The 21825-nt window shown below is 41.4% G+C and overlaps 1 protein-coding gene across 4 annotated transcripts in view; it reads right to left on the reverse strand.

Moving 5' to 3' along the window:
* The window catches only part of SIL1 (SIL1 nucleotide exchange factor), a 250710-nt gene that overhangs the window by 62154 nt on the left and 166731 nt on the right, over window positions 1-21825 (reverse strand). For all 4 annotated transcript variants that reach the window (XM_026508088.4, XM_057307160.1, XM_026508089.4 and 1 more), the window contains 3 exons: window positions 21448-21547; window positions 9334-9525; window positions 3893-4014 (listed from right to left, as the gene is read on the reverse strand). In XM_026508088.4, coding sequence (XP_026363873.2) covers window positions 3893-4014; window positions 9334-9525; window positions 21448-21547 — 414 coding nt within the window. The remainder of the gene's footprint in view (window positions 1-3892; window positions 4015-9333; window positions 9526-21447; window positions 21548-21825) is intronic.

Below are 21825 nucleotides of genomic sequence, written 5' to 3' on the forward strand. Positions count from 1 at the left end.
TCCCTGGGGCAAGCACACCAGTTTCTTGATAATTTAACTCCTGACAGTTAAATGGTAAAGGCTACATATAGGGAGGTAAGAGAGAAACAAAAGTAGGCAGCTGGTAGTTAGGCCGAGAAGACAAAGTACTTCTGTCTTTGAGAAATAAAACCAAAACCAGATTACAGAAGGCTGCATAGTCTCTGAAATTTACAAGGCCTTTATGAGACTTCTCGCACACAGAAGCACAATGACTTGTCCGGGACTCCAAGACTCCTGGTAGGTCAGACTGTAGACAGATACACACGGGTGCCCTCGTGAGATGGCATCAGGTCAGGGAAAGGCCAGTGAAAATAAGTGACTTGAAGAAAGGACGTGGAACAGAGAGAGAGAAGGCAACAGGGGGTCCTCGTGAGGGGTGGGGGCAGTGAGATAGGGAAGAAAGGAAAGAAACCATGAAAAGATGAAGCTGCCAAACACATCAGACCCCTATCTCCCCACCTCCGCATATCTTCTTATGCAAGAGCGCGATCTGCCTTATTCAAAGGCAACAAACAGCAGAAAATGAGTGTCTGTGACCCCTAAATTAGTGTGAATAATATTTAAATAAGGGAACAGACTATTTCAGGAGCCACGTAACATTCAGTGGCCACGTCAATTACATTTATGTCAACTCTTTCCTCTTGATCTTGGAATAATTGCTTCACGGTTAACACCAGGCAAGATATCTCTTTATCCACAGAATTGTGTGTGGAGGCTTTATTAAGCAATTAACCCAAGTAGGCAAATAAACATGAAGCATCAAGATTAGCACCGAGAGATATATGCAGAACATAAGCAGAAAAGAAAATCAGGAAGATAAAGGTTTGTACTGTGAAAGTACAAGAAGTAAAAATTGTCTTATAGTGAAAACTCATAGCAAAAAGGACACATGGTGAGCATGATGATGTTACACCACTTATCACTGACAGGTGCTTTACAAGCTTTTTCACAGGACCTGCATATTATGTTACCTCATATTCAGTCAACCTTATGAAATGCAGAAAATGACTATCATTGCTTTCAGTTAACAGGTGAAAAGGTGAGGGGCGCCCGGGTGGCTCAGTTGGTTAAGCATCTGCCTTCGGCTCAGGTCATGATCCCAGGGTCCTGGGATCGAGCCCTGCATCGGGCTCCCTGCTCAGCAGGAAGCCTGCTTCTTCCCCTCCCACTCCCCCTGCTTGTGTTCCCTCTCTTACTGCCTCTGTCAAATAAATAAATAAAATCTTAAAAAAAAAAAAAAACAGGTGAAAAGGTGAGACTTAGAAAGGTAAAATCACTTGTCCATGAGTAAACAGTCAGTAAATAACAGACACTAGACTCGAACCTGGATTTTCTGACTCTTGGTGCAGTGGTCTGCCTGATGCTCCCACACACTCAAACACGTGGACTGAATGAGCAGTATTCCTACCCATGATATCTAAATAACACCGCCAAGCCCTGGGACTCCATGATTCTACTAAGCTCACTATAGCTTGAATGCTCTCTTGAAAAAGAGCAACTTCACCCAATCACACACTCACTGTGTGAGTGATTGACCTCTGAAATTCACAAGGCCTTTATGAGACTTCTAGCACATAGAAGCACAATGACTTGTCCGGGACTCCAAGACTCCTGGTAGGTCAGACTGTAGACAGATACACACGGGTGCCCTCGTGAGATGGCATCAGGTCAGGGAAAGGCCAGTGAAAATAAGTGACTTGAAGAAAGGACGTGGAATGGAGAGAGAGAAGGCAACAGGGGGTCCTCGTGAGGGGTGGGGGAAAGGGGCAGTGAGATAGGGAAGAAAGGAAAGAAACCATGAAAAGATGAAGCTGCCAAACACATCAGTGTGGGGGTGGGGGTGCGCGCGCACGCACGCACACACGCGTGTACTGTATGCTGGGGGCAGGTAGGGAGCTACAAGACTAACACTTAGGACACTGGAAGTCAATGATGAATATGAGACTAGAGCACTGAAGCCCACTTCTCTGCATGGAAAGAGTTACCTTGCACCAAGTTCCTCTTTGCATAAAATACTCACATTTTCATGATGTTTAGGGAGCCTGCTTTTGGCTTCCAAAAGCTCTGGCGCCATACCATGCCATCACTGTAACTGCCCTCCAGTGGGCCATCAAAAGCCCAGCTAGAACATTTTGAATATAGCAGTTTGCTTGCCACCAAAACACTAAGTTGCGATATTTTATATGTATCTCTATTTAAATTTTAGTGATGCCACATAAAAGTTAACATGGTCTTATGCTAATACAATCAAGCATAAGTCTTAATAACACCACACACTGGCACACCCCTGGCTGAGTTATGGCCTGCTAAGCAGGCCTAATGCATGCTTCTCAAGTTCCTTAGTTAGTCTCATTTAAATAAGATGTGACATCAAGATGTTACACAGTTTCCCCCAAGAAATGTGCTTCCAGAAGCAATGGCAAGGGACATGTAGGATAATTTGCTCATATTGAAAGTGGAAAGAAGGTACTTGGAATTATAGGAAAGAATTTCAAAAAGAGTCTGGGGAGAGAGGTTAATAATGTTTGATTTAGTTATTTCATGGCTTGAGAAACAAAAAAGTGAGCTTCCATAAGTTCTCAAGCCTCTGAAGCCATAAGGATAAGACACTGGACTTCTTTCCAGGGCTGAAATCACAGCGACCTATGACAAACTCACAGATCCTCCACCCTTCCAGTAGCAGCACAGGTATACATCTCCTTGGGCTTCCTGAGAGACTGTCTGGGTCTGGTAGGTGAGACCAAGGGAGGCAGAGTGCCCTGGGAGCCACAGCCTACACTGTCAAAAACACAACCACAGGATAACCAGGGCTTGAAGATCCAAGCAGGTTAGTGATAAGGGGCACGAAGGCCTGCAGGGTGCTCAGCCTTCCCTCATGGAACAATTCTTCCAGCCTTACCAGCTCTGCCCGTCAATTTACTAAGAAAAGACCCAGCAGCCTTTCACAGTAAGGAGACATCAGTCTGAGATTCCAATTAAATAACAATAAGAATGGAGGAAAGGCAAAGGAAATCTTTTCAAAACAAAGCCTACAATGGCAAAAATGTTTACAATAGCCTTTCTCCTGTAACATCTTAATTCCTGCACCCTAGCAGAGCAACCCCTAATAGCTACTACCCATGCCCTTGCACCAAGAATCAGAATACTGGTTCCTATTTTAGAAGCACAAATAGTCCTAAGAACATATTTTCAAAAATGAAAGGAACTGTGGCTCCAGTGGACCAACTGCAGCTTGAAGACATCTTGACTTGTTTAGTATTGTGATGTGGTACCCACACATCTTTCTGCATCCACTCTTAAGAGATGCTGTGTCCCCATTCCTCTTGCCTTATCACTCTTCTAGCATATGCCAGACTAATTGAAATTTAAACAAATTCCAACCCAAAGAGTACAATAACCTGACTGCATGTTGATTGGTACCAGACAAGAAGGAGAAGGCATAACCCCCCCCCCCCAAAGGCCCTCCTCAGTCAGGTTCAACATTCATCAACAGATGTAGCTTCATTGCAAAAGGATCAACTCTTAGAGGTCATTCCCTTCCACTCAACCAGCTATGGGTGGTCTAACTTTTTATTACCTCTGAATGCAACAGAGAATGTGACCTAAAATACATTATTATATGTCTGTAAGATGAGAAGGAACAGAGAGTCACACATGGTAACAACGCGGTGAAAATTCTTATCTACTTGGAGTAAGGGCAGAATCAAATTCTTACCCTAGTTTCATTAGGATTACAATGAAATGTAGATAGGGTTGTGCAAGAGTTCACTTGTAACCTCCTTCCAGGCCAATTAGGCCAAAAGTAAAGCTAGACTTCACCTGAAGGGCCCTAACTATCCTGGCCAGTGGGATCTTCATCTATGCTGCTCACCTGGAAAAGGCAGCCCCCAGCACAAACGCAGCATACTCCTTCACCAGGGGCTCCGTGCTGTTCAGCCCGTTGATCACCACTTGAAGGCCACCAAAGGAAAGCAGGTCCTGTGCATTATCCATCTGCAACAAAGGCACAGCTTAGTATAGTATAGCCATCAAGGAAAGAAGGGCCCTTCTTATTGCCTTTATTTTGGTTAGTATCCAAAAAACTTAAAAAGTAGAGTAAAAAGCAACAGTGGCCATTCTGACCAACTAGAAAAGATCTGTAATAACAAATTAAATTCTTAAATTTGAGATTTCCGAATTCATCTAACAGGATTTATGAGCACCTGCATGGGAAATGGCCAAAATGGCACCTAGCTATTGCTTATGCCAAACATGTCCTGGAAAAATTCTATAACCTTAATGAATCACAAAGCTTGCTCCTAATGTACAAGCTGCTAACACAAAGATCTGGCATCATCAGGACTACTAAATGGTGCCGTGCTTCCTGTTCATGTCCAGTCCCAGCGCAGGGAGTGGAAGAAGCAGACACTTACAAAAAAAAGAAGTCCTCTCTCTTCCTCACTTCAGACAGTCTAAGCCTGACTGATTCTGAGGACATTCACAATAAAATCTGCACAGAAAACTCTCTCTCTAGGCCTGTGTTACTGGCTAGTGGCTATTATTGGATAGTGCATAACATTTCCATAATCAAATAAAATTCTATCAAATGGCACTGGCCTAGGCTATCCTTTAAGGTCCAAAGTCCCAAGTCTAGACTATTTCCCTTTTATTACATAGAGAATCTCACTCCTCAGGCTTCCTTAGTATCCTGGAACAAGAAAACTCAACTTGTTCAGAAAGGTCACTGGATCCTATTTTCTCCATGTAGTAACTACAATCTCCCTTGGAAATACGTTTGTTGCTACAAAGACTGCCTCTTGCCCACAGTCTGATCCCACACTACAAATCTTCAGGGAAATGTAGGAAGCCTGCCCAACACCGTGACTGCTATCCACCTTTTTCCTCCAGATGCCTCCATTTCCTACCTGACTGTGCACTTACAAACTAGACAAAAACTCTAACAGAGAAATTGAGTTTGAAGGACTTGACTCTCTGTTTCTGGGTGGACCTAGACTGTTTTCACCACTTAGAAGATAATTTTTATATATTCTGTTATAAACTCCGCAAGAACAGGGTTTTTTTCTGTTATAGGTCCAGTGATTAGAACAGTGCTGAACGTATACTTTGGTGCTAAGTAACTGTTAAACCAATGAACAAATATGATCAGAAACAAACGTTACTGAAATAAACTCCACAGTGAGTAACAAAGGCAGCTGAGGGTATCTGTGCTGACAAAATGGACGGGTCCTTGTTACCAGAGACCTGAAGAGATGGCCAAGCCAGGGTTCTGAAGCAAGTGTGGAGTCTGCTCTGCCATAAAGGCCCCCCAGTCAGGGCTGGGACTTTTCTGCCTCAATCTGTCCTTATGAAGAGGAGTCATTACTGGACCATAGGCCCGCCAACTAGGGAAGAGACTCAGAGTTGGGTGTCTGGCTGACGTAAGTACAAATAATACTTCATGAGCCTTCCTTTCTCATGCAGTCTAGTTTTAAAATCTAAGAACTCACTGCCTCTTTTTGATTCCCCCCCCCCCAAGTTTTCTGGATAACAAAGCCATGGCTCAGAGTCCTGTCGTTCAATGCCTGGGGTGGTGACTTGTCAAAACTGGTAGGAGTTCCTGACAGAGTGGCTGCCAGGCAAACAGCCCTAAAGCAACAGAGTCATAGAGGTTCTGTTGCAGATGTAGTTTATCTTTATTACTACAAAGACAATTCAGGATGTTATAAATTCTAACATTTATATAAGCACCTCAACCTTTTCAATATGTTTTCTCATTTCTTATTTCACTGAAGATGAGGAAGAAAAGAGTTGTCCTGCCCACCATACACACAGAAGATCAAGCTCCAAATCTGGGCCCTGCTCAGCATCACACGGGAGAAGTCATGATCAGGGCCCAGGTCTGCAGCTCCACATCTAGGTCTGGGGCCACAGTTTTCCCCAGGCTGCCTTCAGGACGGGGTGAGACAGGTGGACAGAAACTCAAGGTAGAGAGAGGGAGCTCGTGAGGAAGGACACAGTAAGCACTGTGCCAACACTCCAGAGGAAAAGACAGAACCAGAGCACTGGCCAGATAATGAGAGAACAGGAAATAGAGAAAGGGAGAAACTATGGTAAATAACTGAGGAGACATCTGAGGAAAGGCAAACACACTGCCCTAGGGTACGTGGGGCAGACAGAGGCTGCATTTCATAAGTAACTCACAGCCATTTTCCAAACACATGGTTTTACTTTTGACAAATCCTGTTTAATAATTCCAATATGGCTGGGGAGCCTGGGTGGCTCTGTTGGTTAAGTGTCCAACTCCTGATTTCAGCTCAGGTCATGATCTCAGGGTTGCAGAAGTGAGCCCCACATCGGGTTCCATGCTCAGTGGGGAGTCAGCTTGAGATTCTCTCTCCCTCCGCCCCTCACCCCTCCCACATGCACATGCATGCTCTCTCTCTCTAAAAAAATAAATCTTTAAAAAAAAATAGAAATATATTAATTCCAATATGGCTGTGAAGAATCATTGGGCAGATTTAGTTTGGGTCTTTGAACCCCATGGCTCCTCAAAGCGTCTATTCAGTGAGCCTAGAACAGGAGTGGACTGGTGACGTTCCCAGCAACAGAAGTCCTATCTTCCACAACGCCAGCACTGAATTACCTGAATTCCCCATCACAACTAGAATTAAAGGTTAAGCTGTGTCTTCTTTAATTCCCTTGTAAAATCACAACTCAACACTGCTGCATGATAGCCTGACATACCAGCCTAAGGCAAGGACCTTGTATTTCCAATCCAAAGGCCATTGACTCAGAACATTAATGGCTCTTCTGCCAAAGAGAGTACGTTTGGCCTCACCAGGGAAGCGGTTCCTGGTGTGACCTCAAACTGAGTTAGGTGATGTTGAAGAACCTGTTTACCCCACCTAGTAACCTGTGAAAGCAGAATAGGACATCACCCTAGAGAGAACACTGCCAGATAACCAGCAGACTTGCATGAAAAAAAAAATTTTTGTCAGGGCCGTGCTAGCCTCCTATGTACTCACTCTCCTCTAGGTATGATCAGCTTTCGAGTCATTCTGGCCTTTTATGCTCAACTGAAGGAAGAGTCTACAGAAACCTGATACCTAAAGATTCACCCAAGTATGTTAAATGAGAAAAAATAAAAGCTGCCAAGATCAGAGCACGACTAAGTTGGCCAATAACCCCTAAGATCCTTAATCCTTTAAATATCTGTAACAGAAAAGCTGTTGGAATTCTTGTTTTTCACCCTGGAGAGAAACACAGGAAAGAGGAAAAAGAACTCAGGCCCACTTTCTCTCTAAGAGGATCATAGACCTGCTATTTGAGTCCTGAGAAAGAGTTATAAGCAAAGAAAGATGAAGAGGCTGCATCATAATTCCTGCAGATACAGTACACACTCATCCTCTCTCACCACAAAGGCTGGCAAAATCCTAAAGAAAGAAAGAATGTCTTTTAGCCTAGTTTATAGAGAACAAGGACGCAGTCATGCGTGGGAGGATGTTGAAGATCTGTGTCTTGATGAGGATCTCAAACAACCTTTTGATTATGATTACATGATCTTCCCGGGCCCCCTGGTCCCTAGTCTGAATTATGGCAACAGCCCCCTATCTGGTTTCCGTGCTTCGACCCACACCCCCTGCCTACAGCCTAATTCTCAACAAAGCAGGTGAGGGATCCTTTAAAAATAAGTCAGAGAATGTTGTTGTTCTGCTCAACAGCCTTTAGTCCAGTTTCATATTCTTTTCCATGCTCAACAAGGCGGTCCATGATCTTCCCCTCATTATCTGTTTAAGCTTTGTCTACGTCCCTCTCTCTTCTTTTAGCTCCAACTAAACAATGACTTGCTCTGATCCCACAAACACACTAGACATGCTTCCACGTTAGGGCTTTAGTACTTGCCGTTTCTCCCGAGATGCTCCTTTCCAATACTGCCAATCCTTACCATGAACTACTTTTTATTTGCCCACAGTATTTATCAACTTTAAACACACCATCCATAATTTACTTATTGTGTTTATTATCTATCTGCTTCCACTAGAAGCTAAGCTCTAATTTTGTTCACAGATGTACTTTAAGTGCCTGAAATAGCTCTTGGGACTTAACAGGCATGCAATAAATTAATTTATTGAATAAATAAACTTCTCTTGCTCCTTCTCCTTAGATCTACCTATGTCTTTTTGAGCTTCATTCAAATGATACCAGTATCCGAGGAGAGACAGAGTGACCAAAAGGTTAAGAGCACAGTTTAGGGTCAAACAGACCTTGTTGCAAATCCCAGCTCTACCACTCATTAACTGGGTGACCTTGGGCAATATCAGGTGTGACCTGTGTCTTCTTTGCCTCTGTGACAAAATGGAACTAGTAACAGCACCCACTCGTAAGGCAGTTGAAGAAATCAATGAACTGGTGTGTACAAAGCACTTGAGTAAGAGCCTTGTCTATGACAATGCTCAAAAAATACTAACTCTTATAATTATGGCACAAACGTGATCAGTCCTTTCCCTGCCGCAAACTCTCCAATGGGTCTTAAAATCAAGGGTAAAATCGTAAAGAGCATGATATTCCCAATTCCACCTCTCTGAATCTCTATCTAACCTTTCCATTTTATTTATGCTACCCTATCCTCTATTTCCCAGGTCCTTAATTTCTCCAAGCTCTTCTCAACCTCAAAATCTTTGCACATGATGTTTCCTCTGCCTGAGGTACTCTGATGCAAGGCCTGGCAAACTTTTTCCAAAGGGCCTGATAGTAATGATTTGTGGCTTTGTGAGCCACAAGGTCTCGTCATAACTCTTCAACTCCACTGTAGCATAAAAACAGCCCAAAACAACAGAACAATACATAAAGAAACAGATGCGGCTGGCTGTGTCCCAATAAAACTTTATCTACAAAGGCCTTCCTCAACACCCCTGACTAGGCTAAGTTCCCCTATTATGTACTCCCATACAACTCTATGGAGCCCTTATCACAATCTTGAGTTTAAATTATCTCATTACTTTATTGTTAATTGTTCACTGTTCAATTGTTCACGATTTAATTGTTCCTTCTTCCAGACTATAAGCTACATGAAACAGGGATCATGCCTGTTTTGCCCCTACTACAAAATAGGTGCTGAAAAAATAATGGACATAACACTGCAAATGAAAAAGAGGTTGGTCTTTTCTTCCAGAAAGTATCTTACTACAATAGCTATTGCCTAGGTTAAAAATACTAGATGCCCTCAGAGAGGAGTGAAGATGCTGATGATATTTTCTTAGGATTTAAGGCAGGAAGGTTTGTTGTTGAAGATGTTACTTAAAAGTCAGATTTATGGACAAAGAAATATGGTACCTGATGGACATAATATTCGAGATCAAAGAGTGCAGCAATCTTCTCTTCCAGGCTGGAGCTGGAACTATTGAACTTGTTGATCAGCCGTACCATGATCTGCATGTCGGTCTCAATGACAACATTCAGCTCTTCAAAGTCCTTCTTTAGCTCCTCGATGGGACGAAAGAGTCGTTTAACCTTGGCCTGCCTTGCCTAAGAAGATAATTGAAGCAAAGAGATAATTAGATCAATTGGAGATATCTCCCCAAGACAGCTGTCATCTACCATGGATGCCCATTCTCAAAGAACTACTGCTCCAGGATTCAAAACCTTCTTTCATCTGTACTATCAAAAAATCCTCCCACAGGAACACCTCATTTAACTGCACTTCACTCTGTCACACTTAGAGAGGTTGCTTTTTTTTTTTTTTTTTTTTTTTTATAGATTGGAGGTTTGTGGGAACCTGCATTTAGGTATTCTATTGGCGTCATTTATTCCAACAGCATTTACTTACTCTGTGTCTGTGTCACATTTCAGTAATTCTTGCAATATTTCAAACTTTTTCATTATTATATTTGTTATGGTGATCTATGATCAGAGGTATTTGATACTACTGTTATAATTGTTTTGGGGTGCCACAAACCACACCCATATAAGACAGTGAACTTTACTGACAAATGTTTTGTGTATTCTGACTGTTCCATTGATAGGCAATTCCCCCATCTCTCTCCTTCTCCTTGGGCCTGCCTATTTCCTGAGACACAGTGATTTTGAAATCAGGCCAATTATTTTTTTTTAATGATTTTTTATTATGTTAGTCACCATACAGTACATCCCCAGTTTCCGATGTAAGGCTCGATGATTCATTAGTTGTGTATAACACCCAGTGCACCATGCAATACGTGCCCTCCTTACTACCCATCACCGGTCTATCCCATCCCCCCACCCCCTCCCCTCTGAGGCCCTCAGTTTCTCATAGTCCATAGTCTCTCATGTTTCATTCCCCCTTGATTATCCCCCCTTTCTTTATCCCTTTCTTCCCCTATCGATCATCCTAGTTCTTATGTTCCATAGATGAGAGAAATCATATGATAGTTGTCTTTCTCTGCTTGACTTATTTCACTTAGCATTATCTCCTCGAGTGCTGTCCATGTTGTAGCAAATGTTGAGAACTCGTTCTTTCTGATAGCTGAGTAATATTCCATTGTATATATGGACCACAGCTTCTTAATCCAGTCATCTGTTGAAGGGCATCTCGGCTCCTTCCACGATTTAGCTATTGTGGACATTGCTGCTATGAACATTGGGGTGCATATGGCCCTTCTCTTTACTACGTCTGTATCTTTGGGGTAAACACCCAGTAGTGCAATGGCTGGATCATAGGGTAGCTCAATTTTTAACTTTTTAAGGGACCTCCACACTGTTTTCCAGAGTGGCTGTACCAACTTGCATTCCCACCAACAATGTAGGAGGGATCCCCTTTCTCCACATCCTCTCCAACAATTGTTGTTTCTTGCCTTGTCTATTTTTGGAAATCAGGCCAATTATTAACCTTACAATGGCCTCTTAAGTATTCAAGTGAAAGGAAGAGTCTCATGTCTCATTTTAAGTCAAAGGCTTAGTGGGGATGGCAAATCAAAAGCTGAAATAACCAAAAGACAGGCCTCTTGTGCCAGTTAGCCAAGTTGTGAATGCAAAGAATTCCTGACAAAAACTGAAAGTGCTATTCCAGTGAACACACAAATTTTAAGAAGCAACACAGTCGTATTGCTGATATGGAGAAAGTTTTAGTGGTCTGGATAGAAGATTAAACCAGTCACAACATTTCCTTAAACCAAAGCCTAATCCAGAGCAAGGTCCTAAAATCTCTTTAATTCTATGAAAGCTGAAAGAGGTGAGGAACCTGCAGAAGAAAAGTTTGAAGCTAGCAGAGGTTGGTTCATGAAGTTTAGGAAAACATGCCATCTCAGTAACATGAAAGTGCCAGGTGAAGCAGCAAGTCCTTATATAGAAGCTGCAGCAAGTTTTCTGGAAGATCTAGCTAACTCATGAAGGGGGCTAGACTCAGCAACAGTTTTTCAATGTAGACAAAATACCCCTCCATTGGAAGAATATGCCATCTAGGACTTCCATAGCTAGAGAGGAGAAGTCAATGCCTGGCTTCAAAGCACAGGCTGATTTTTTTGTTAGGGACTGATGCAGCTGCTGACTTTAGGTTGAAGCCAATGTTTATTCACTACTCCAAAAATCCTACGGCCCATAAGAATTAAGCTAAATCTACTTGACTTGTCCTCTATAAATGGAACAAAGCCTGGATGCCAGCATCTCAATTTACAACATGGTTTACTGAATATGTTAAGACCAACATTGAGACCTACTGTCAGACAAAAAAAACTTTCAAGATATTACTGCTTATGGACAATGCACCTGGTCACCCAAGAGCTCTGAGGGAAATGTACAACGCGAATAATGTTGTTCTCATGCCTGCTAACACAACATCCATTCTGCAGCCCATGGATCAAGGAGTCATTTCAACTTTCAAGTCTTAACTATAATAATAAGAAAATACATTTTGTAAGGCTACAGTTGCCATGAATAATGATTCCTTTAATGGATTTGGGCAAAGTAAACTGAAAACCTGTTGCAAAGTATTCCCCATTCTAAATCCCATTAAGAACATAATGGGACGAGGTCAAACTATCAACATGAACAGGAGTTCGAAAGAAGTCAATTCTTGCACTCAAGGATGACTGTGATGAGTTCAAGTCTTCAGTGGGGGAAGTAAGTGCAGATGTGGTGGAAATATCGAGAGATTAGAACTAGAAGTGGAGCCTGAGGATGTGACTGAACTGTTGCAACATGATAAAACGTTAACAAATGAAAAGCTGCTTCTTATGGGTGAGCAGAGAAAGCAGTTTCCTGAAATGGAATCTACGCCTGGTGACCATATTGTGAAGACTGCTGAAATGACAACAAAGGATTTAGAACACTACATAAACTCCGTTAATAAGGCAGTCGGAGGGTTTGAGAGAACTGACTCTCATTTTGAGAGAAGTTCTACTGTGGTATAAGGTTATCAAACAGCATCACATGCTACAGAGAAACTGTTCATGAAATTGTTTCATGTGGCAAACTTCACTGCTGTCTTATTTTAAGAAATCACCACAGCCACCCTAATATTTAGCAACCACCACCCGCATCAGTCAAGCAGCCATCACCATTGAGACATGACCCTCCACAAGCAAAAGGATTACAATTCACTAAAAGCTCGAGGTAGTTAGCATTTTTTAGCAATAAAGTACTTTTTGAATCAAGGTATGTATATTGTCTTTTAGACATAATGCGATTGCACATTTAGTAGACTGCAGTACAGAGTAAACCTAACTCTTACATGCACTGGGAAACCAAAAAATTAATCTGACTTGATCTACTGCAGTGGTCTGGAAGCACACCCACACTGTCTTCAAAGCATACCTGTACCTTCCAAGATGCCCACAGAACAGCATCCTCAAAGTCTACCTGTATAGACCTCTGCCCCAAAAACACACTCAAGATTTTCCAAGGTTCACTTATCCCAGTCTGACTTCTAATGTTCAAGAAGAATGGAAAGTCTTCTTGCTGCCATCACTGAGGTCAGGGGAAGCAATGTAAGCTCACCTTCAACCCCTAACCTCAGTTGAAAAGGCTGAGGTCTAAAGTGGAATAATCTACACCTTGGTTCTGCATCTTCTACAATCACTGAACATCTTTGCTTTGCCCTGCCCAATCCAGCAACGTTTTAGGGAAACCCGGATGCAGGAAATTGTGGGTAAAGAGCTATCAGAGTGGGAGCAATTTGCTGATGAAAATTAAATCACTGTCATTACTGTCAATCTAACTACAGGTGTACAATTTGTTCAACTGTTTGAAGTGGCTAAATTACTGTATGTACTATACTCAAGTCTCAATCTTCTCTCAATCCTTCCCCACCCCACACACACAAAAATTTTTTAAATGAAGTTATGTTGGAGGTGAATAAAAGACTTTAATTAGATATTTTATATATGTGACACTCCCATTTTCTTCCCAATTTTAGAGGACAGTGCTTATAGAGTCCAAAAGGTCACAGTGGTTTATGTCTCTATCTTCCAAGAAAAATTAAAAGGCACGAATATTTATAAAAAGCAGAATGATGAGCAGCTGTCAGCTCCAAATTGCTCATCTATTACCTATGGATTTTCTCCCCAGTTATAAGTACTCCATAGAAACACCAACCAAAGAAATGAATCAGCCTCTCTTTAAAAAGACCAAGCTCCTAGCAGAGCAATCCCATCTATGGGACGTCATATCCTGCTTCTTCAGGTTGTTTTAGCCTGAAGTGAAATGCTCTCCCCACACCCAGCTAAAGGACTCTGGATGGCCTCCAAAGGCACGGCAAAGAGGTCTGGGGAAGCTGAGTCACTGCCTAGAGCTGTGGGATGACAGGCAAGTGAGCAGGGTAAGAAACGTGTCACCTCCACCTCACGTAAGTGATGGTTACCTGGCCCTCAGGAAGAGGGCCTATTTTAAGAAAAAAAAAAAAAAAAAACCTTTTTATTTTGTAATAATTATAAACTCACAGGAAGTTACAAAAATAATACAGAGAATACCATGTACCCTTGGTTCAGCTTCCCCCAATGGCAACTTCTTATGTAACAGTACACTAACAAACCCAAGACAATGACAAAGGTATAATAATGTTAATTAGACTAGAAGACTTCCTCAGATTTTATCAGCTTTTACATGTGCACATTTGCACATATATGCGTGTATATTATTCTATACAATTTTATCCAATATATATATTCATGTATCCACCAGAACAGTCAGGCTACCGAACTATTCCACCACCACCGAACGACTCCACTGTGCTACCCCTCTGTAGCTGCACCTCACCCTCCCACTCATCCCTGTGCCTAGCAATCACTACTTTGTTCTCCATCTCCTGAATTCTGGCATTTAGACAATGTTATAAAGATGGAATCACAAGGTCTGTAATCTTTTGAGGTAGTATTTTTATATGAACATAATGCACTTGAGATCTATTCAAGTTACCACATGTATCAATGTTCGTTTATTTTTAATGCTGACTAATAATGCATTATACAGATGTACAGTTTGCTTAACCATTCACCTGTTGAACATTTGAGTTGTTCCAGGTGTTGGCTATTACGAACAAAATCACATAAATATTTGTATAAGGGTTTTTATATAAATTCAAGTTCTTACTTCTCTGGGATAAATGCCCACAAGTACAACTGTTGGGTCATGTGATAAACATGTTTGGTTTTATAAGAAACTGCCTATTTTCCACAGTGACTCACCACTTTACATACTCACCAACAGTGTATGAAACACCCAGTTTCTCCACATCCTCACTAGTATTTAGCATTATCACCACTTTTGTTTTAGGTATTTTAACAGATGTATAGTGATAGTTCATTGTGGATTTAATTTGCATTTCTCCAAAGGCTAAAGACATCAAACATCTTTTCGTGTGCTTATCTGCCATCCATAAATCATCTTTGGTGAATTATCTGTTCATTTCCTTTCCCTGTTCTCTAAATATGTTGTTGATTTTTACTGCTGAGCTTTTAGACTTCTTTATATTCTAGATATAAGTCTTTAATCAGATAGTCTTTATTTGCACTGATCTTATACGCACCAAGTTCAAATACTATAGTTTCAATAACACCATTCTCCCAACACTACTCAAATTTCAGTTACTACAAATTTCATTTAACTGTAATTGCCTGAAGTACAAACTTTGTTGCTGGCTCTTCAATCCACAACTCACTACATATAACATAAATGCTCATGATGTTGAGTGGGTGACCACATCAGTTCTTTCCAAGACTGTCTGACGGGTCACTGCAAATTCATTACTCAGTTCATACACTGATTTCAAGTGTGTAGTCATAGGACTTCCTCATCCTCCAATGACAAACCCACGTAACATTTCCTAAAAATGTAATCAAAAGAAAGAAGAGGCCAAGAAAGATGAAAGTGCAGCAAAGAAACAAACTGGTAACTCTGACAGTGAAACTCATGTTGAATGTATATGGAGCTACAGAAGATGTCCCAATTTTTGCTTCAACTATCAAACGTTAGTTTCCAAACGTAAGAGAATGATAGTCTATTCTTTTTCCCCTTATTTTCATTCATTTCATTGTTCTTTTCTTCTTCCTGATGGTTCCAAGTTTCATCTACTGTTGTTTCATTTTTATTTGGAGAATATTCGTTAGTCATTCTTTTAGGTACATCGGCTGGTGACAAATGTTTTCAATTTACTTTTGTGTAAGAATGTCTTGATTTCTCTTTCTCTCATGAAGGATATTTTCACTGGCTATAGAATTCTGAGTGGACATTTTTTTTAGTACTTCAAAAATATTGTGCTACATACTCTAGTCTTGGTAGTTTCAAATGAGAAACGCACTGTCAATCATTGTACCCTAAAGTAGTTATGTTTTTTCTGATTAGCTGTTTTCAACATTTTTTCTGTATTTAATTTTCAGGAGGTTGACGGCAAAGAGTCATGGTGTTGATTTTTCTGATTTTATCCTACTGAAAATTCAGTTTCATCAATCTATTCATTTATGCCCTTCATATTTGGGGATTTTTCCATCTTTATTTCTAGTATATTTTTTTATTATTATTTTTTTTTTAGTACTCTTTCTCCTTTGCTAAGACTCCAATGACAGAAATGTTAAATCTTTTCTTATAATCACGCAGGTCCCAAAATCTCTGTTCATTTTTTCCTATTTTTAGTCATTTTTATCTGTCTTCAAGTTTACTGGTTCTTCTCTCTTTTCCTATTCAGCTACTGAGCCCTCATCAGTGATTTCTAAACATTTTTAGTTGTATTTTTTCAGTTCTAAAAATTCCATTTGGTTCTTTTTTCTATCATCTACTTCTTTACTGAGATTGTTGTTTGTTTCAAGAGTTCATAATCGTTTGTTGAAGCATTTTTATAACTGCTTCAAAATTCTTTTTAGGTAATTCAAACTTCTGTGTCATCTCACTGTTGGTATCTATTAACTGCCTTTCCTAGTTCAAGTTTGTTTTTTTGTATCCTGGATATTTTGGCTATTAAGTTTTAAGATTTCTCAAACCTACTGAATCTTCCTTTTCAGCAAGCAGTTAAAATGTTTACGTTTAATACTCTGGTTCTGTCCTTCTTGGCTGTGACTCTAAGACAATTTAGTTTCCAGACCCTTTGCAGTGTTATTTTGGTCTGTTTCCTTTATAACCCGCCAAAGGCTCATCTAGAAACCTGGCATTAGTTCACACTGTGTTTCAGTTATCATATCTTCTGCTGTGTTAATTCTGGTCAGTTTCTCACGTGGGTCACCAGAGAGCATGCCCAAGTCTTCATTTGTGAAATCCCTTTCTCCAGGTCCCTTCTCTCCAAAATCCTACTACCAGTCTCTAGTTAGGGGGAGGAAGAACATCACCAGCCACCACTGGACACTCTACGTTGGGACAAGAAGTCCTTTCTTGGCCTCTTTATCACCCTGCTGAGGGAACTGAGACACTGCTCCACTGATGCTGGTGTGAGGGTGGAAGTCCAGGCTCCTCACTTACCCTCACTGACAATGTCCCAGAGTGGGGAGCAAAATGATGCCTCACACTATCTCAGTGCCACCAAGTAGAAGGTCAGACCATAGATTCTCCATTCACTACCACCTCCCTTCCCCTCTCACAAAATGGCATCACCTCTGCTCCAAGTGAAAAACCTTGGTAGTGTCAGGCAGGGAAAGACATTCAAATACCCTTCTTGGCCTCTACTGACACCACCCCAACAGAAGCAGCCTGCTACTCCCAATGTAGAGGGTGGAAAACCAGGCTCCAGGGGTGCCTGGATGGCTCAGTCGTTAAGTGTCTGCCTTCAGCTCAGGGCATGATCCTAGAGTCCTGGGATTGAGCTCCGCATCAGGCTCCCTGCTCCGCTGGGAACCTGCTTCTTCCTCTCCCACTCCCCCTGCTTGTGTTCCCTCTCTCGCTAGAAAAGAAAAGAAAAGAAAAGAAAAGAAAAGAAAAGAAAAGAAAAGAAAAGAAAGAAAGAAAGAAAGAAAGAAAGAAAGAAAGAAAGAAAATGAAGGAAAGAAAGCAAGAAAGAAAAAGAAAAGAAAGAGAAAGAAAAGAAGAAGAAAAAGAAAGAAAGAAAGAAAGAAAGAAAGAAAGAAAGAAAGAAAGAAAAGAAAAGAAAAGAAAAGAAAAGAAAAGAAGACAGAAGGAGGGAGGGAGGAAGAAAGGGAAAGGAAAAGAAAAGAAAACCAGGCTCCACACTTGGTGTGGGCAGAAGGTGGATATTCCAGCTCTCTGTTTAAGGCTCACTGATGCCACCTTGGTCAAGGTAGCAGAATACTGCATCACATCGTATCATTGCCATAAACAGGGGACAGAAGTTCAGCCTACCCAGTTGGCTTCTGCTGACATCACTCTGGTGGAAGAAGGAGACTGCAGGGTACTACCACCAAGTGGGAGGTGGAAATCCAAGTTTACCTTCAACTTCCACTTGTACTAAGGGTGGGGTGGGAGATTTCCATCGTCTTTGGCTAAAGTAGGACAGGTATTGTCAAAAAGGATTTAGTTCTATTAGACTGTCCTTCTCCTAGTAATTTCTCTAGAAAGAGTAGTTCTTTTTCAGGGCCTTTTTTATCTGTACCTGTAAGCATTTCCTGGATGTGGGCTTCTCCAATGCCCATTCTGGGATATACAAAGGGCAAAAAGAATGCCCAAGGAACTCACTATCATGTTATTATTCAAGTTCCAAGGTTGCTAGCCAGTCTAATTTCTTCTTCCCACCTTTTAGCGTCTTCTTATATTTGCTTTTAGTATTATGTCCAGGTTTTTAGTTGTCCTTAGCAGGAGAAAGATTAGCAAATGAGTCTACTTTATCTTGTCCAGCATCAAAAGTTTAAGAAGGTCATGTTTTTAAATGGAGCAATTTATAGGATACAGGTGAACAGCTGACATAATAAAATAAAGCATCAAGCCATTTGTATGGTAATTGAGGTATAAAGGGATCAGATTCAACAGTAACAGTCTAAATCTGTTTGGCTAGATGGAGCTTTTCCACAAGGCAAGGGGTTCTGGGAAGGACTGATTCATTTAAATCTAAGGTACGAACATATACAACAGAATTGGTGCCCTTCCCCCCAAAAAAATCAAGTCAAGAAAACCTTCACTCAAATGATAGGATATGGCACAGTATTTGACAGTATTGCCTTTATAAATAGCAAAAGCACCATCCTGTTCTTGCAAGCCACCACACGACTTGAGTTTAAAGACTGATAAACACAAAGTATAATGCCATCTGCAGCCAAGAGCTCAAGACATGTCAGAAACTCCCCAAACTACTTCAAGTCAATTTATTTGTCAGTCCCAAGGGCACTGACAGTGAGTTGAGTCAATCCCAACAGGCTCCAAATGAAAGCAGGAGAAAAACCCCAGGCTCCAGCACCTCAGTGAAGAAGCCAACAACTTACACTCCATAGAAGTAAAGAAAGAGTGTGTCAAGCTTATCTTCCAACTGGCAGCTGACTTAAACCAGCTTAAACAAGGATCCTGCATTTGGGTACTGATATTGGGATCTTCTCTTGCAATGGGAAAGGATTCTTTTTCATTAAAAAAAAATCAACTGAAAACTTAATCTCTTGCTTTTACATTTAACAAATATTTTTTTAATTTTAATTTGTTTTTATTTTTTCTAATTTTTATTTAAATTCTAGTTAATTAACATACAGTGCAATACTGGTTTCAGGAATAGAATTCAGGGACTCATCACTTACATACAACACCCAGTGCTCATCACAAGTGCCCTCCTTAATGCCCATCACCCATCTAGCCCATCCCCCATCCACCTCTCTCCATCAACCCTCAGTTTGTTCTCCATCATTAAGAGTCTCTTACGGTTTGTTTCCTTCTTTTTTTCCCCCTTCCATATGATCATCTGTTTTGTTTCTTAAATTCCACATATGAGTGAAATCATATGGTATTTGTCTTTCTCTGCCTTAGCAGAGATAATACAGTCTAGCTCCAGCCATGTCATTGCAAAAAGGAAGCTTTCATTCCTTTTGATGGCTGAGTAATGTTCCACTGTGTAGGTTATGTATGTATGTATACACACACACACACACACACACACACACACCCCACATCTTCTTTATCCATTCATCAGTTGATAGACATTGGGTCTCTTTCCAATAATTTGGCTATTGTTGATAATGCTGCTATGAACATCAGGGTACCTATATCCCTTCTAATCAGTATTTTTGTATCCTTTGGGTAAATACCTAGTAGTACAATTTCTGAATCAAAAGGTAGTTCTATTTTTAACTTTTTGAGAAACCTCCATACTGTTTTCCACAATGGCTACACCAGTTTGCATTCCCATCAACAGTGTAAGAGGGTTCCCCTTTCTCCACATCCTCACCAATACTTGTTAAGTTTACCATTCTGACAGATGTGAGGTTAAAAAATATTTTCATAATATTCATACTTTTCTATACAAACTTTACTATGGGAAAGAATATCACTGAAAGAGAACAAAGAGAAGGGATAGGTAGAGTAGGTCTTCCACCCACAGAGAAGACATGGATCAGGGGCTGACTGCTATGTTCCCAACAGGCCCACATGGAGCCCATGGTGAGGGGATGACGAATGAGAACGACCCAACTCTGGCCACAGGAACATCAATCTCTGCCCTAAGCACCTAGGCACACAACTGTCTCCTCTGCCCTCTGCTTCACCAGTTAAGAGGATATGATTTTCCTTACTCTCCTAACCTGTGATAGGATGAAATTCTATCTATCACCTTCCTACAACCACTGCTGCTGCTACTGCCATCCTGCTATTCATTTTCTCATACCATATGCACTCCCCATACTGGGAGATGTGACTTCACTAAGATGAGGAAAGACATGGAGAACATGGTCTGCATATTAACACATCCTAATTAGGTCCTCCCCAACACACACACACACACACACACACACACACACACACACACACACTTATTTGTCTCAGAAACGCTTAACTCTAAAGGATCTAAGGGATGTAAGCCCTCCTCCACTTAACATACAAGCTGTCGAGAACCTGATGCTGCCCCTCCAAGATTCTGCCAGGATTCTGGGGCACTGGCAGAGAGACAGACAAAGCAAAAGAGAACTGTGACGAGGATAAGAGGAAGGGAGAACTTAGAAAGGTCTCTAAAGTAGCCATCAGAGGAGCTTCTTTCAAGGACAGGACTCAAATGGAAGTGTAAATGGAGGGTTTCTCAGTCCGTTAAGCATCTGCCTTCGACTCAGGTCATGATCCTAGGGTCCGGGGTTCAAGCCCCGCATCGGGCTCCCTGCTCAGCAGAAAGCCTGCTTCTCCCTCTCCCTGCTGCTCCCCCACTTGTGCTTGCGTGCTCTTTCTATCAAATAAAAGATATATATATGGATATTTCTAAATGATGAGGGACATTCTCTGGCTATCACATGAGTTCATGATCCATCTCAAGTTTAAGATTTCTTTCTGGTATAAGTTTGTACCCACAAGCCCTCCCAGACATGAGGGAGGGGCTGCAATTCTGCCTCTTTCTCCTTCTTATTCCCTTAGTTTGTACACAAATTTAAAACTGGAGGAAACATCAGCCATCCTCTTGTTCCACCCCTGTGTAGTACATGTAAGGAACGTGAGCCCTGGAACAGGGAATACGTTTGCTACATGTTCAAAGGACATCAACAAGGATCAAGGCTTCCTTCCCAGCCCAGCTCCTCTGTTCTTTAAGCTTGTGTCTAATCCAAGTGTAAGTGACGAGATCTGGTTTTAATCTCTTTTCTTCTCACTATTGTCTGTGATAATGGAGAGTATGATTATCTCTGCTTTGTGCCTCATTTTCCCCAAACATATAACGCAAAGTTGGATCCTAAACAATGAAATGCTCCCAACATTGGTATATTTTTTTATATTGTCTACAAAGGATTACTTATTTGGCATTAACTGCCCTTTAAATTATTTTACAATATTAGCATAACCCCATGTTATTTTAATAGCTTCAAGCAGAAAGTGATTCCTTTCAAGGCTGTCTGGGAGGCTTACTAACTCCCTGGAAAGAGTATCACATACCTTGTCTTCCTTTGAACTCTCCACTTCTGCCCCCTCCTTGAATTTTGCCAGTGCACTCTTGAGGTCCTGTGACGTGTAGGTGTTAGTGTTGATGTCCAGCCTGTCCAAAGAGAAGGAGAGAATCAGGAAGGAGGCACCCTCTTTCCCAAGAAAATACCACCCCCATACCACAGGGGCTGGCACTCCAAAACAAGGTAAGCCAGCCAGCTCTAACTCAGAGTGCACCACTCTAGCTTTGCCTTTGGTCAGCCACAAGCCCAACAGGTAGTCTTACCTTGAAGCTAGAGGAGGAAATACACAGCTGAAGATGGGGTCATTTCATGAAAGAGGAGGAAATGCCATGGGGCAGACAGAGGCCTACCATGGACAGAGAGCTCT

This window comes from Ursus arctos, unplaced genomic scaffold, assembly GCF_023065955.2.
Source record: "Ursus arctos isolate Adak ecotype North America unplaced genomic scaffold, UrsArc2.0 scaffold_5, whole genome shotgun sequence".
NCBI classification, from domain to species: domain Eukaryota; kingdom Metazoa; phylum Chordata; class Mammalia; order Carnivora; family Ursidae; genus Ursus; species Ursus arctos.